The 16,403-nt window shown below is 41.4% G+C and overlaps 1 protein-coding gene across 1 annotated transcript in view; it reads right to left on the bottom strand.

The window, feature by feature from the left end:
- Nucleotides 1-16,232, bottom strand: part of JAG1 (jagged canonical Notch ligand 1) — a 56,685-nt gene extending 40,453 nt beyond the window's left edge. Inside the window, exons 1-3 of the mRNA XM_039359398.1 lie at nt 15,622-16,232; nt 14,567-14,872; nt 1,161-1,212 (exon numbers count right to left, since the gene is read on the bottom strand). Coding sequence (XP_039215332.1) covers nt 1,161-1,212; nt 14,567-14,872; nt 15,622-15,699 — 436 coding nt within the window. The 5' untranslated portion in view covers nt 15,700-16,232. The remainder of the gene's footprint in view (nt 1-1,160; nt 1,213-14,566; nt 14,873-15,621) is intronic.
- Nucleotides 16,233-16,403: the final 171 nt, after the last annotated feature.

Genomic DNA, 16,403 nt, shown 5'->3' with positions numbered 1-16,403 from the left:
GACTGTATCAAGAAAGAATGTCATTTTGAGGAAATAATTGCTGATTTTTCAATGATAGGGTCTCTGTATTCAGGGGCTCTGCTACAATACCTACTTGTTAGTTGTTCTGTTGGCTTATTTTACTTGTTGGATACTTTATCTATCCTGTCCTTTATCCCTGCTTCCTTTTTCTTATTTCATTTTCTCTCTCTCCTACCTTTTCTCCAAAATGTTATTATATTAAGTTTCCAGGTTTCCCTCTCTTCTCAATTACAGTACAGACTCCTGTTCAGGCAGGCTGGCTAGCAAATGTTCAAATTATAGTCTAGTGCAGGGGTATCAAACTCGCAAAGTCACGTGATGCGTCGCGACATATTGTGACTTTTTTTGCCATTGCTGGCAATGGGGTGGGCATGGTTTCGCTATGATGCATGCGGCCCGCGGGGCGGCAGTTTGATACCCCTGGTCTAGTGCTACCATCCACAGTTGTTCTAGGAAGGATCTTCAGAGCCACACGGGGCAAACTGGGTCAACCAATCCCAGTAGATTTCCATAAGTACTTCCTATACTTGCTTCAAAATCTTTTCAGCTTGTTCGAAAGGAAATATCTGGGCAATTTTCTGATCATTATGAGCCATGCAACAATAGATCAGAAGTCCGGATGTGCTTCTCTTGGAAGATAAATTATCTTTCCCTAATGTAGCAGGTTTCTTCTCATTCAACCTGGGACCACCATGGGAAGGGGAAAAAAATCTTTCTGTTGCTGCAACAGTATGTCTTATCAAAAATATAAATTTCAGAATAACTTAAGGATTTGTCATCCTTTATCTGGTCAATCTAGTCACATGGGTATTCCCTGATATTGACCTCACCCAAAATTCAGTCCAAGATTAGAGATAGTCTACAATGTTCTCTTTAAGAGGGTATCATCAGATGCATTGTGAGACCATAAGAGGCTAATTAGGAATTCTAGGAGCTGTACTCTCAGTGCATCCAGAAGATTCCTAGTGTATGTCCATCAGCTTTTCCTTTTCCACAGGTGCACACTATTCTGATTAAGATATACATGGCCAACTTTGCCACAGCATGGTGAAGGGTCGCATTTTTTTGTAATGCCATCCTAAGTGCTTACTCTTAAATAATTCCAGAAAGGGAAATAAAAAGGGGAAATGTATACTTACTAGCACTGTCATTGCTGTAATCCCAGGCTTCAACCAGTAAGGTGTAGGATCTCTGCAAGATAGTAATAAGGATCAGTTATTTTTGTAAGACACATTTATTCTACTATTGTCCTAGGTTTTATAGAGCACCTTCTAAAAACTGTTGAGCTGCTTTCTTTAAATTGTGACTTGCCAGTAAACATAAATAGTCAATAGATTATAGCTGAAACAAAGGTGATCCTCTTGCAGTTGCTTAAGCTGCCTTATCCTTCCTGGTTCAAGCAATTTAAGGTGAAAAGTCTCATCTTTGTCATCACTAATGCATCTTACATACGGTACTTAGGCAGGAAGTTACCATCCCTTACCCAGCCAGGGTTTTGTTGTTATGCTATATAAAACATGCCGCAAGAAGAAAGCAGCCCTGAGAGAGAGGGAGATTTTTTTAAAAAATAATAATAATAATAAAAACCCCAAACATTTTACAAATATCAATGTTTCCCATTCAGAAAGCCAGCCATGGCTGCTAGAATTGCACTGTCAAGGTTCAGAGCCATAATCTCTAGAGATTCAGTTTTTCAGCACCTCTTTGAACACTTTGTCTAGGCAAAGCCATCACTGCTCCCACAAGGATCAGGTAACGAAAGAAAGGAAAGAGCAGATGAATTCGGAAAGGGAGGGGGAGGGGGAAAGAGAGGGAGAAATGTATAAAGCAGCCATGAAAGGGGTAGGGAAAGGAATAGAAGGGTATTCTCTCCTTGTTCAAAACCTACTTGGAGGAAAACTTTAAAAATGAGAGAACTAGTGGCAACTGCATGCTTATAAACCCATTAAGCTGCCCTGTGAGATCTAAATGCCAGGAGTCATTGCTGTATACAAGACAAACAGATTTAGGCTGGAAGGATGCCAGCTGCTCTAGCTAAGCCACCTTCTCTTTAACCTTGAATCAAAACAGAAATTTAAAAACTCAAGAGAGCAGAGGGATATAACCTGGTGCTGCCTCAGGTTTTGAACTTTGACCTCCCTATTGGTTGTAGTTAAGAGATCCAGCAGCAAGGTACAGTAGGACCTGTAACCCGAATCAACTAGATGGCAGTAGGTGCCATCTTCTTTTGTCCATTCTACACCCAATTTTTAAATTTATCCCGCCTTTACTACTTTATAGGTACCTCAAAGCAGCAAGCATATGTAATAATGCTCCTTTCTCCTCAACAATTCTGTGAGATGGGTTGGGCTGAGAGAGGGTGACTGCCCAAAGTCACCTAGCTGGCTTTCATGCCTAAGGTGGGACTAGAACTCATAGACTCCTGGTTTCTAGGCCAGCACTTTAACCATTATACCAAACTGGCTCTCTCAGAACTCCGCAAAGAATGAATGGTGTTTGAGTCAGAATGCTTAGATAAGTTGGACTGCAGGAGTTGGGCAGTAAAATGTCTAGTAAGATTACATTGCCTAAAACAGGGGTAGGTAACCTTGGCTCTTTTATGACTCATGGACTCCTGAGCATAGCTGGCTCAGGAATTCTGGGAGTTGAAGTCCATGAGTCATAAAAGAGCCAAGGTTGCCTACCTCCGGCCTAAGACAAACATTATAACCGGTATAACTTATGAAATGAAGGTTACAACAAGTACTTCCTATGAAAGCTGAACATTGCTTATTACCCTTGCCAAACTGTAAAATGCCAGGACACCCCAAATTATTGCAAGTGGCATAGTTGGTTGGAAGGTATTATTCCAAGCCATAGAAACTTTTTAAAACATCTTATTAAAAATGACATCCAAACCTCAGAGATAGCTAACACATTTAAATGAAAACCAATCCAAATAACATGGAATAGTGAGCAAACTTTCACATTCTCCAGAACATTTCTTTGAGTATTATCTTCATGTTGAAAGTTCTGGATGGATTTAAAATTTTTCTACCCTTATTGGCCACAACAAACTTTTCAATCAAAAATGTGGGAACCATTTTAGTGCTTAAAAGTTTTTGCATTTACAACAAATAATACAAACGTGGTCTTTACACACAAAGAAAAAAAAGGGCTTTATTTCTCACATAACTCTGCCAACAGATTAAGAGTCTGCCAAATATTAAAGAGACCAGGTGCAATTATTAGGTCACCATAATTTTGAGAAACACGGGAGAGAGAAGTCAAAAGATTTTTGGGCAACCAAAAAGAACATTGTAACTCCAAAGGCTTAAATTTGCCTTATGTTTATTAACTGCTCTACATTTGCTAGCAATCTACTTAAAAGACCAGTGGGAAGGAATTAAAAACTACCTGAAACAAACAGCTTCTTTGAGATAAAACAACCACTGTTATATACACAAAGCTGACTTTTTCTAAACACAAGGCAAACTAATTGCTCTCGACTTTGCTTTGCATTCAGTCTCTGAACAAGAGAAAACGTTTAGTTTTTCTTTTCTTTTTTTAAAGGTACAGCCTTGGACTGCAGCCTAAATATGCTTCATATTGAAAGCAGACAAGGATTCCATTTCGTTCACTGATAACTGTGGGAAAATGCTTCCAAAAGCATGCAAAGTTGGGCAAGCAGAGACTTGTGCCCCATCTTGCAATGATTGGCCGATTTCTTTTTCTTTTACAGCACTCATATTTCATTATTACTCTATTACAGGCTTTTTCCTGAGTCACAACTAAGCACGAACAATCTTTTTTAAAAAGAAAGACTGAAGTACCTTATTCATATCATTCCTTTTCTACCACCACCACCCCAATCCATAGATATCGGAAACCCAAGATGCCAGCGTCAGAATGTAAATATACATTAAACTTCATGGGCAAGCAGTTTTACCTGTCAAGGCACCCTTCTTCCTTGGATTAATTGCAGCAACATTCAGGCTCTATCAGTGCAGAGAGGCACAACATGTTAGAGCAAGCTGGAAGCATACCACACATACAAAAAAAAAAAACAAAAAAAAAAACAAAGAGCCAATTATGGCCTCTCATGCTACCTCTAGTTAAGAGGATGTTTTCACTGCTGGCTTGCACAATCATTTCAGAAGATACCCTCCTCAAACAGTTCCTGCTCCTTTTAGCGTTGTTGGCCAGCGTGTTTCACTCCAGGAGTGTATTGCTACACGGGCTACTGTTGTTATACTAACCACACCACATTTTAATGCCGCCGTAGCAAATTTTAATTTGCTTGCATGCTCAGTTCAAGAGAGTCACTTTTTTGGCATCGTTTTATCCCTTGATTTTTGTTTAATCTGGAATGATAGTGCCCCCTTTGCATTTCTATCAGGCAAAAGATCTTTTAACTTGCAGCCCAAATGCAAGAATTTTAGAATGGCCATTCATTGCACATAGTTGGGAAAAGCATGGAGGGGGGAATTCACCTGGCCTAGTGAAAGGTCTCATTTTTGCACAATTTTTTACAATTAGCACAGAAGCCTGACTCCCATGTCCCATGTTTGTTCGGCCTGATCCACTTCAGTTGTCAGGGGCAAGGAAATCTCCCATAGTACCCAACTGGAGGTTTCTGTTTTAAAAGTCATGCGCCACCAAGATATTAGAGAGTTAATAGGTGTGCATCAATCCCCACTCTATAGATCAACAATTAAGATAGCCAAGGAATGCAGGCATACAGCACAGAGGCTTAATTTTTCCCATGCCATGTCTGACCTTTGCACATCTTTGAATAAATACAACAGTCAGACACAAGGAATTCCACATCTTGAACCTTATCCCATCAAGTCAAGGTACTAGGCAACAAGTAGGCAGGCAGCTACAAGAGAAAGTCACATCCAGTTCCCAAGTGCAACTCTATCCTTGGCCAGCCAGAGACAAAGAGGCCTCCATACAATTACAGGAAAAGAAAACCATGTATGCCTGAAGTTTAGGCTTGGGAATGACGGAAAAAACCCTCTATGGCTTATTCAGAATCAAAAACACAAAGCAAGCCCCCAAGGCATGTAATATGATCCTTCAGAAAGAAAGGAATTGGCTCATACTACAGGCCAGTTCTCATCAGGGAGTCACACTGTGTTTAGCCACTACTATTTCAGCCTTACCAGGAGAGGATGATGTGATGATTAAGTTGCCCCACCAGTAACCATCCTATAAATCAGAGGTCCCCAACCTTTTAGGGACCAGTTCCGTGGACTGGAGGGAGCGTGGTTTTGTGTGCTGCCTGCATCTCGTGGATGGGGCTTTGCTTGTTTGTGCGGCCCGGTTGCTGGCATGCTGCGGCCCGTTACTGGTCCACGGACTGGGGGTTGGGGACCCCTGCTATAAATGTCAGAGATAAGGCAAGGGAAAGTTTCCTTCTCTAAATTCATTGTTTTCCTTGAGGTCTAGAACACGGGTCCCCAACCCCCAGTCCGTGGACCGGTACCAGGCTGCGGCATGCCAGCAACCAGTCCGCACGAACAAGCAAAGCCCCATCCATGGGATGCAGGCAGCACACAAAACTACGCACTCTCCGGTCCCCGGAAAAACCTGGAACTGATCCCTGGTGCCCAAAAGGTTGGGGACCTCTGGTCTAGAATATATTGGGAGAGCTTATTATCAACCATGCCCACATCTACATCCCAGACACAAGCTTATCATTGATCACATTTCTCCTGATAATAAGAAGTAAAACTTAATATCTGTAAAGGCCAGGTAATATCTGTAAAGGCCAGTCCTTTCTTGGTTCTCTGCTGAGAGACTTTGCTCTTCCTGCGTAAACACTATTTTGTCCCCTCTACACAGTTTGCCAGCCATTCCAATGCAGCCCCTTCCACACAGATATTCTTTCAGCAATCAAGACTGTTGTCCAAGGCTATCTCTAGTTGGGACATACTGACAGAGGAAACTTGCAATCCTGGTCATTACCTTAAAAAGCCTGCTCTCAGCTCCTGAGAGCAAACAATGTTGCTACAAAGAGGCTCCAGGTGACAATATGAACACAAACATAGAGATTAGATGATTTGCCACTGCCTTCTTCCTTTTTCAAAAAAAATTCTTAGTCTAGTTTACAGCCTGGAGATTTCCTAGCAGTTTTCTATCCAATATTCACCAGTACTGACGCTGTTTAGCTTCCGACAACAGCCTCCAGCTGCCCTGGGCTGTGACTCTGGATCAGTGTAAATGTGTAAGGTTACTACTCAGAATTTGTAACCCAAAGTTTCTAGAACTTGCCCATTACTTACTTCTGGTTTACAGATCTTCCTAGGCTGCTGCAGCATATCACAGTTTGAGTGACAACAGTTTTGATATTTGTTTAAACTGGGGCAGGCCTTTTATGTGCTGGCATCCAATGAAAATGCATACTTGTTAGGTTCCCACGGCCATAAAACTGACCCCTACCTCTTCCTTCCTTAGTTAACTACACACTCCTAACCCAAGTATATAACCTCAAGAATACAATCGGATTCCCTGGGGTGAGAAAAGCTTACATCAATGGATAAAAGAGGAGGGATTTTTTTTTTAAAAAAAAAGATTTCAATTCAGAAAAACCTTCTGAAACAGGTGCCTCTCTCTTTCCCTAAAGAAATTTTTTTGTCCCACTTGGGGGGGGGGAGTTGTAGTCATGATATAATATCATGATGACATGATATAATCAGAAATAATTAAAAGGCACAGGAATGCCTGAGCAAAACCAAGAGTGTTTAGGATGTTCGCAGGAAACATCTCCAATGCGCTCTCCTTCCTACAGCTTTTATAATGTCAAACCAAACTGCCTCTTAAGCCAACTCATCTTAGAGAAATTATATCCCCCCCCCCTCCAATGTCTAAATTTGGTATATGCCTCTGTGGCCCCGGTTACATTCCACAAGCCTGGGAAAAGCAAGGATCTAAGTATGACTCCTGCCAGCAGTGGCTCTAATTCCCACGCACCTCACCCTTGTTTTGCTTTTCCCCAAAAGAACCAGAATGCCTTACTGTACTTTGTAATAGAGATTTTATCTGAAGGTCCCAGGTTCAAGTCTGGCCTCTGCTGGTTGATGCAACAAAAATGTGACACCCATCTTGATAGTCTAGCTCAAAGATTTATGCCTCCTCAAACATGCAGTGCCTTTTAAGTGGAAAAATGGGATGAAAACATTTTATGCAATAAATCATACCACTTGGGTTGTCAAGACCTAACTCTGCAATGTGGGGTTGTTGTTTTTTTTTTTTCAAAAAAATACTTAAATATAATCCTTGAGAAGTTTTACCTTTTCTCAATCTTAGCCAATAGGTAAGAATGCTTTCCTTTTATACGTAGTTTACACCTTCTATCTTAGTGTTGTTGCCCTCAACAAATTCGTAGAAGGTTGGGATCTAACAATACCCAGCTAAGTTACTAAAAACCCATTTAATTCCCTTGAACAGAAAAGTGTGATGGGATTGTTTTTCTTGTTCGAAATTAGCAGTTCTCATGCCTTTTTAGCCAGAAGTCCACTGGGGTGGGCCAAACAGTGTGCCTGGTCAGCTATGCTAATCCCAACTCCCCCCAGCCTTGAAAGAAAGAGCAAGACCTAGCAAACATCTCTCTCTTATTAGATGCAAAATGGGAAAGGAGAAATGCTAACAGGCCTGACAGCACCTAAAGGACAAAGAAGACATTTTCTCCTGTGCCAAGGCTTCCTGGTGGAAGAAGGCCCCAAAGTGGAAGTGATGCCATCATTCCAAATTAATTTCCTTCCATGCCTCTTGAAAGATTCACTGCTGATAGGATAGAGTAAAAAAAAAAACACCACCACCCGTATTAGGTGCAAAATCCAGATTAATTGGCAACACTTTCCACATACATCTGGCCAGATGCAAGAAACCAGGTCAGTCCATGTGGTTATTCAGAACTAAGCAAAAGCTCAGAGAGGTAAAATGGCTTATTTTGTTTTTGGGGTATCTACTGACAGGACTCCTTTCCACATTCAGGGAAGACAAAATAACTGGAGGAGTCTCCTCTTCTCCTCCCATCAATGCTCCTTTGGTAATTATTTGAGTTATTTTAAAAAAAAGTGGAAGATGCTCCTCTAGTACTTGCAAGGTTGTAAAAAGGCCTTGTGGTTTATGAGTGAAGGAAAGAACCATCTGGTTGCAGAACTGAATTAGATGGCTTGAGAGATTTTTGGCCAATAACATTCAGAGAAAAGGGAAATTTTATGGCCCTGAAGACTACACAGGTCCATTTCTTCAAAACATCTGAGAATATGGGCATCTTCCTTTTTCTGCCACTCAACACACTCCCTTTCATCCAGATAGCTTTCAAAATATTCAAAGTGTTTCCACCAGCTGTGGAAAATGAGTATATATTGCCAACCAGCTAATCAGCTTGATCAGCTATCTGGCAAGGAAGGAGGGAACTACAATGGCATTTTTTGTGGCTAAGGACCACACATGGCCAACAGATAACTTCTCTAGCTCAACTTTTTGTTCCCAGAGTAACTGAGCAAGCACATCCAACAGGTCTCAAATCGAAGCAGATTTGCTAGATTTCACTTGATTTCCTTACAACTATTGGCTTTGCTGTTAAAAAAAATGATTTTAATTTCAGTTATATAGTTTAATGCAAATCAGTCATCTTTCTAGGATCTTTAGAACAGAAAGAAACGCACATCTGAACATTGGTGTGATTTTTAGTTCAAGATCAACAAAATAATAGAAAAACAAAAGCCTGGAAATGTGACAGCCTGCATAGCAAGACAGCTCTAGGCCCGGGCAAACTGATGGCAGTTTTGGTGGGAAAAATCTTATTGGATGTGGATCATACTGAGTTGTTCCTTTAATTCAGAGTCAGCGTTGCGTTTCCCCCACCCCCACCCCCACTTTGCAGAAGCAGCAAAGATTTGTCCTACTGCTAAGTGCCCCCAAATACGACACCTCTTTCTTCCTCCCTCCCTCTCTCTGAAATGGAAGACACAGTGACTTCTGAATGTGCGTGCTCCGCCTGTAATGAACCAAGTCAATCAGGGCTCTGGCATGGCTGATGGAATAATAATCACTATTATTAGGGATGTGCTGAACTTGCCATTGTGTAAAGCTAGTCCACAGTTTGTCTGGGAGCCAAACTATGCTGAGTCTACTGTTGCTTCCTGTTGCTTGCCCTGTATTAGCATTATTTTTGGACTGGCCCCATTATATTCAATAATCCTCTCTGCAGTCAGCATGGCCACGCTATTGTCACTGCTTAATATTAGCCACCAGTGCTGTCTGGGTGGTCAGGGTACAATATTCCAAGGACTAAAATGATGTTTTAAAAGGGGGGGGGAATTGAGGGAGAGGAGGAGAACATATAATTTTGGTACCTTCTCTTTAACCAGATATTCTCCGAAAAAGACTTCATCTACTGGCCAGGGGGTGGGGCTGAGATTTTTTTTTAAAAAAAAGGTAAGAAAACTGATAACTTTATATCTGTTTGCATCTACCTTCTCCCAAGCATGCTGGGCTGCCAGTGGCTAGTTTAAACTTCACCACTGAGATTATCTGCTATTCTCAACGTTTAGCTTCACTACCTGCTTAAAGCACAGCTTTGATTATTCAATGCCCTAGTTAGGACAGGGTGACAAGGTTAATAGGCAGAATGCCTAGCAGTCAGCCAAGCAAAAACTTAAAGAGTTGCACCCAGTAAGCCTCAAACAGAGAGAAAAGGAGAGGGAGAAGAGGTAGTGGTGGTGTTCTCCATAAGAAAACCATGCAAAAGATTGGGGCATTGACTTAGACTAATTTATCCATTTCATAACATGTTGGACCACTTGCATGGCATGATTCAATTTCTCCAGTACATCTTATTTTAGCTTTCTTTTGGCACTTTCTCATTCCACCCAGTTCATTTCCAATACAATCTCATATTACAATAAAGCACTTAACTACTCAGTCTAAGTCTTCTAACCTCAGCATGATGAGCATAATATCACTGGTGGAATATTGCACTTTTTTAAAAGAAACAAAACAAAACAAAACAAAAAAACTGCTGTGTTCTTTCTAACAGCAGAGGTTGCTCACGTTCTTATCCAAGAGCAAAAGCTGATGGACTTTCAGCCTGATCAGAAGTGACCCAAAGCATTTATTTGCTAGGGTACATAAATGCATAACCTACATTGATTTTTGAAGAATGTACTCTGGGGCAAATCAAGAAATAGTCCAATCTTCTACAGAATTGGGTTCTCTTTAAAACTGTATACTTATTTACCTACAGTGGGCCTTTGTTTTTGCTGCATGAGGATCTGGAAATAAACAAAATCAGTTCTTGTTTTAAAAATGCATACATTCCAAGTTAAACACATGGGCAAAGAGTGTAAAAAAAAAAATTCAATCAGATTATAAAGCATTGCACATTGTGGGTTACCAACCTCGCCCAATCAGCTGCTATCCAACACGGATGAAGTGTTTGAAAAGTAACCAACTCCATGCAAACAATTACCTGCTCCACTGTAGCCTCTCATTAAAAATAACGAGTATTTTCACAGTCTTTCCCACGATGTACTCAGTGCTTTTAGTGCATGTAGGTTTGCTCAACATTGCTTAATTCTATGCTCGGTGCTGCAAATTTCACTTTCAGAAAGTTACTTTAAGTGGAGTGACTGGTCTTGCAAAGTCTGAATGGGAAAGCATTCACCAGCTCAGAGATAATCTGATAGCTTTTCTTTTTCCTTCCTCCTTAGGTCAGAGGCCCTTTTGATAGACCAGACAAAAGACTTTTAGGAGGACTGACTACAAATAAAAGCCTAGCATAACTCAGCAAAATGATAGTTTTCCTCAAAAACCGATTCTGAAGGAATCTTACCACTTGCAAGCTACTTTCGAGAATCTTCGGAAATGATCAGCTGGTCTGCTTCCAAGGTTTTTCCAACCCAAAAGTTCATGCAAGCATCAGACATTTTAAAACTTCTATCTTAAACCTTTTCAGCGGTCAGCCAAAGTACTTTAGCACTCCATTCCAAATCCAACAGGCTGATACACTTTATACATCAGCAAATTCATCAGGGATAAAAAGGGACCGTTTCAAGCTCTGAGGAATATATTTTAGAAAAGCCAAAAAAAACCTCCTGGGACACGAAGAGAGATGGGGACCCTTCCTTGTAACAAAACACAAACTTTTAATGCTCCACCTCATTTAATAAATAATGTCTGCTTCCTTCAATGGATCAATGCAGTTCAAATATTAGAGTAGATAAATCTACTTAAAGACCTGCATTGGATGGAGGTCTTTAAACAAGTGCATTCTAAGGAATAAGAGCTATGAATAGGGTCTCTTTAGAGACTAAGCATCCTTGTGAGATTTTATCATTACAGAGACTGCTTCTTGGCTGAAGTGTTGGTTAAGCTTTCTAAATTCCATTTTTTTCCCAGCTTAATTTTAGCCATGATTGCAGGTGTGGTATTCTGGATGGCTCCCTTTATTTCCTTCCTGCTGATTTGCTGTCCTGTTTCCTAGCAACTAATTCAAATCTCCAATCTCTTAAAAGGAAATTTACAGCCCTCTGTCCCCACAATCATTACTCATCCAGCTTACATCAAAATCCACACCAGGCAATGGGAGGTTTTAACAACCAAATTTCAAACCTACTTCCTGATCACCCTTTAAAATGAACTGTTTTGCTTCACTCAAAGAAAACAAGGACTCTATTCTGTGTGGCTTATGGGGGGGGGGGGAAGTGGTAGACATATTGCTGTGTCACACAATATTAGTGCAGCAAGTGTAGTTTCTGAAAAGACCACAGGGAGAAACATTTTTAGTAAATAGAAGATGCAAGATTTTGTTAAAAACAAGCTAGAGAGGTTTCCCACAACATTACTTAAAGCAATAATAGCAAGTCATACTTATATGTCTCCTACTGTTGAAATAGGGGGAAAATCCAAGTGAAGCATTGGCTTCCACCAACTTTCAAAGATCTGCCCAGTTTGTTACAGGCTAGGAAGTTTACCCACGCATCATCAAAAAGAAGGCCATAACTGTTCTATGAGTAACAGAGTAGACACCTAACCCAAGTCTCAAGAACAACTTCCTTGGTTAACAAGTTTAGAATTGTGCAAGTTAGACCATGGATTGCCTTTGCAGCTCAATATCCCAAAACATGCCTGCAGATGACTTGGCCATGCCTAACACTTAGCGAACAAGAGGTAGCATGAAGCCTGAAGCACGCCTGCAGAAGACAGGTAACAACAAAAGTGAGAGCTGTGATAGGAAAACAAATACGCCCAGCTAGATGGATGAAAGGGAGGAAAAAGCACCACGCCTCAGGAGCTCTAGAGGAAAACACAACCTCTGTTCACGCTGTAGAAACTAGCTTTAATTTGAATCAGATTTCTGATTCAGAAATGTTTTGCCAACCCTAAATCAATTTTGGTGTCTTTTTTGCATATATTGTCCATCATAATGCTTAGGTAAGAAATGATTTATCTGACAAATAAATAAAAAATAAACAGCTAGTGCTTTTAGAAACAGACCTACTAAGGAACCTGGTGAGACAAAGAGCTTACTATAAGATTAAGTCGTGCCTAATTCAAAATGCTTCCTACAAAAGATAGGCTGGTGTTTCTGAATGAGTTGGAAAGAAAAAGCACATGGCCATGCTGGAACATAAAGAGAGGCAGACAAGTGCATTTTACTTTTAAATACTCTCCACGTTCTTTCCAGATCAAAGGTTCCATTTTTATAGTGATTTATCTGGAAGTAAGCTTCACTGACCTCAGTCAGACCTGGTTCCAAATATAGACAGTGATTGTGCTATAAGTTATATGTGGGGCTGCATTCTACCAAATTTCTTAGAACAAACCATTTTCAATCCTTGCTCCCTTTTGCAAAAGTGCAAGTCACTGTTTGGTAATGAGGCAGAAACAATTTGTTTTATGACACCTGAGACAGCTTTCCTAACAAGGCATCATCCTCAACAGATTTCCCTCAATTTAAAGAGAAAAAGAAAAAGTCGGAAGTTTTAATAAAAATGTGGCAATCCCTGACCATGATCAAACACCACTCTTTAAAAAACGTACCCCCTTTTTATGGCATGGTTGACATGGCTTTTATCTTATTCCCAGTAAAATTCAACCACAAGGCTTATACAGCCCTGAATAGAGAACATTTTTGTACTTAGTCACATCTTTTTAAATACATGCATTTGGTTTCAATCCCTTCCCACCCACCCACCCCACCCCAAAAAAACAAAGAAAAAAAGTCGGGAGGGGGCAATAAGCTGAGAAAAATGAGTGAGCTGAAGATTTTTTTTACCACACAGGCAGACAGGAGGCAGTACAACAGCATTTGGCAAATTCGGCTAGTAACTACTAGAGAAGAAGAGGTGGTGGTTTGGGCATCCCTCCCATTGATTCCTCCACAGCCTCCAATTTAGTAATCTGAGCCAATAAGAAAACACAATCTTGTGTCTGAGACCTCAGAGTTGCATCTCTTCCAAAGAACCAGTGGGAGGGGGGAGACCCTCTTCAAGGAGAGGCAGATTCTCTTCAGGATTTCAAAGTAACCAGGACATAGTCTTTGAAACCACTCTCAACATACAACTGTTCAGCATCTTCAACAAGGATGTTAGATGGAACCCACATGTTTGGCCAAAGTTGTTGCTGTTTTGTTTATTTTAAAATACTGTTCAGCTTTGGCCCTGAGCAAAGATAGCATATTCTGAAATAGATTAATCAACATCCTCAACTGCAAAGAAGCTTCATCAAGAACAAGTGATATGCATAAGGTACAGATGGATTCACCACTTATTTAAGGACTGGATTATTTACAGCCAATATTACTCTTGGGCCTGCTCCAAAAGTTAAAGTTCAAACCTTCCCCAATGTAAATCCTTGTGTTTTAGAATAGGTATCCATCCCACTTAACCTCAAAGAACCCATGATTCCAGGAGAGAGAGATTTTTGCCTGGCCAGCAGCAATGGTGGCTTGCAAGGGGAGATCAGAAGATTGCAAGGCGGGTCTCTGGCTTTCATTCTGCTTTATAAGCATTCAAGATTCTTTGAGAAGATGGCACTGCATCAGCTCCAATGAGTACCAGGGAGAATACAGAGAAGCCTTTAGGGAGGACTCCCCAAGCATGCCCTTTTCTGGCAAGCTACATTTCACCCAGGGACCAGGAGAGGCATTGCCCCTCCCTTTTTTCCGGGCACAAGAACTAATTGGGAAGAAAAATAAAATCGGTAACATGAACTTGTGACCTTTGTAATTCTCAGGAAACTCCCGTATAGCATACTTTCAAAGAATGTAGAGCTAATGCACAGAGAATACATTTATACTTCAGGTGGTACAAGCTACCTGAACCTCCTACTTCTCTTAAACTAAATCGGACCAAGCAGTAGAGGTCTCTAGCTTAGGAAGGTTTGTGCATGCTTGCCAAATCCTTGTTCTTTGGCTGGACAGAAAAGAGAAAGGGAAGCCAAGAACTCCACCAAGAATACTGAACGCAGCCAGCACTTTACACACACACACACACACACACACACACACACACAAAATGTGGCAGGATGCCTTAAGCGCTTCACTCACCGGCCAGGCAAAACTGAAAGGGAGGACAATCCGGTTCCTTTCCTTATTCCGGCTGTATCTTAAATTAAAGGTATTCCCACCGATGACGGGGGTAGAGCCAAATCCAAAACTGCAAGCGCCCTCAGCAGAAACGCGGGACTGATACTCCTTCAGGCAAACTTTGAAATAGGTATCACATTCATCTCTGGTGCATTTTTTATCAATTGGGTTTCGGGTCCCATCACAACAATTTCCATTTTGCAATTCGCCGTTTATATTTTGCATGGATATGATCTCAAACTCGAACTGGCCTGATGTTAGAGTCACCTGTTAAGAAAGACCCTCCCCACAAAAGGGAGAGGAACAGAGTTTTAGCACACAGGTTGTAAAAAGAAACAGATTTCTTCTATTCTTCCGCTAAAGTACCAAGTAAGCTATGAAAACTAAAGTCACAAATGTATTTCTTCCTTCTCAACACCCCCCCCCCAGCAAGAAAGGAAAGAAGCAAGAAAGGAAATTCTAAAAAATCAGAGTTGGAAAGGGGTGTCATGCTGTGGTCTCTGGAAGGAACATTAAAAAAACCATCTCTTTGAGTCAGTAATAGCAACCCGTACACAGAGCAAATCCAGTTCTAATCTAGCCACTACAGCCGTACGATTGTAAGTCACTTTGCAATCAGCTCTTAAAAAAAAAAAAAAAAAAAGCAGAACTCCTGTAGGAAAAAGTGAAATGGAGCAATCTTTGGAAAGTTTGGTGTAATTAGATAAATCTGCGAAGAGGGCGGGGCAGTTTCTTTAGAAATTATCTCCGGCTGTTCGAACTGGGTAGATATGTTGAATTAAAGCGTTTTTACATGAAAATGGGGGGGGGACCTGGAGTTTGTAAAGCACGAGGTCCATCGGAGTCTTAAAGAACCTTTTCTCCCCCCTCCCGTTTGCTCCATTTTCATTGTGCAAAATTAAGTACGCTAATTATATTGCAGAAGAAAGAACTGAGATGCGTTTGTAAGTTATTTTTTTTTTTTTTTTTAAAAAGCAAACTCTAATCTATAGCGGGAAGAGAGATGTGCAACGTACCTTTACTCGCAAGCATAACAGCGCAAGAAAAAGACTTAGGGAAAACTCCGTGAGCTGCGGTCTCTTTGATAAAAGCATGCCTCTTTCCTGCAGAGTCCCCTTCGCTCAGAGACGCTCCCAAGGTGCCGCTGCTGTGGCAGCCGCTGTCCGGCTCTAATATACTCCCCGAATCGAAGTACGCACGGGTGGAAGACAACACCACTTTTCAAAAGCTTTTCAATAGCGCCCCAATCTTCAATGCAAAGCAGCCCAGCCTCCTTTTATTCTCCTTGGCCTCCCTCTTCCCCCCTTTGCTTTCTTGTTTTTTTTTTTTTAAATATATATATATAACTAGCGATGGTTATTCTGGTCCCTTTCTGCCCCCCTTCTCCGCCTCTCTTTCTTTGCAGATCACTTGCCACCTCTCGATCAAGGCCACACAATAACCCGGGCGAGCCCCCCTCCCCACCCCCCGCGACACGCACATAGACGACACCCAAAGACGACAACAACAGCAGCAAAAAAATAATAAGTACACGCGCGTAAGAAAAGAGGGGGGGAGGTGAGCGGGGAAAAAAAAAAAAGCCGGAGAAGGAGGGAACCGATCGCCCGTCCTGCAAGCCCCACTGAACAGAATGCCTCCTCGCGCTAGCCCATGGCCACAAGAGGAGGGGAAAGGACAGGCGGCGCATGCGTTGCCATTAATATGCATTAAGGAGGAGGGTGGAAAGGAAGCGGCAGCGCCGCCTCGGGTCCCTGGGGAGGTTTGCCTTTTCCTTGGAAGGGTGACAAGAGGAGGAGCG

Source organism: Crotalus tigris, unplaced genomic scaffold, assembly GCF_016545835.1.
Source record: "Crotalus tigris isolate CLP2741 ecotype Arizona unplaced genomic scaffold, ASM1654583v1 scf7180000019070.2622420, whole genome shotgun sequence".
Lineage (NCBI taxonomy): Eukaryota > Metazoa > Chordata > Lepidosauria > Squamata > Viperidae > Crotalus > Crotalus tigris.
This window is presented reverse-complemented; position numbering and strand designations above follow the sequence as displayed.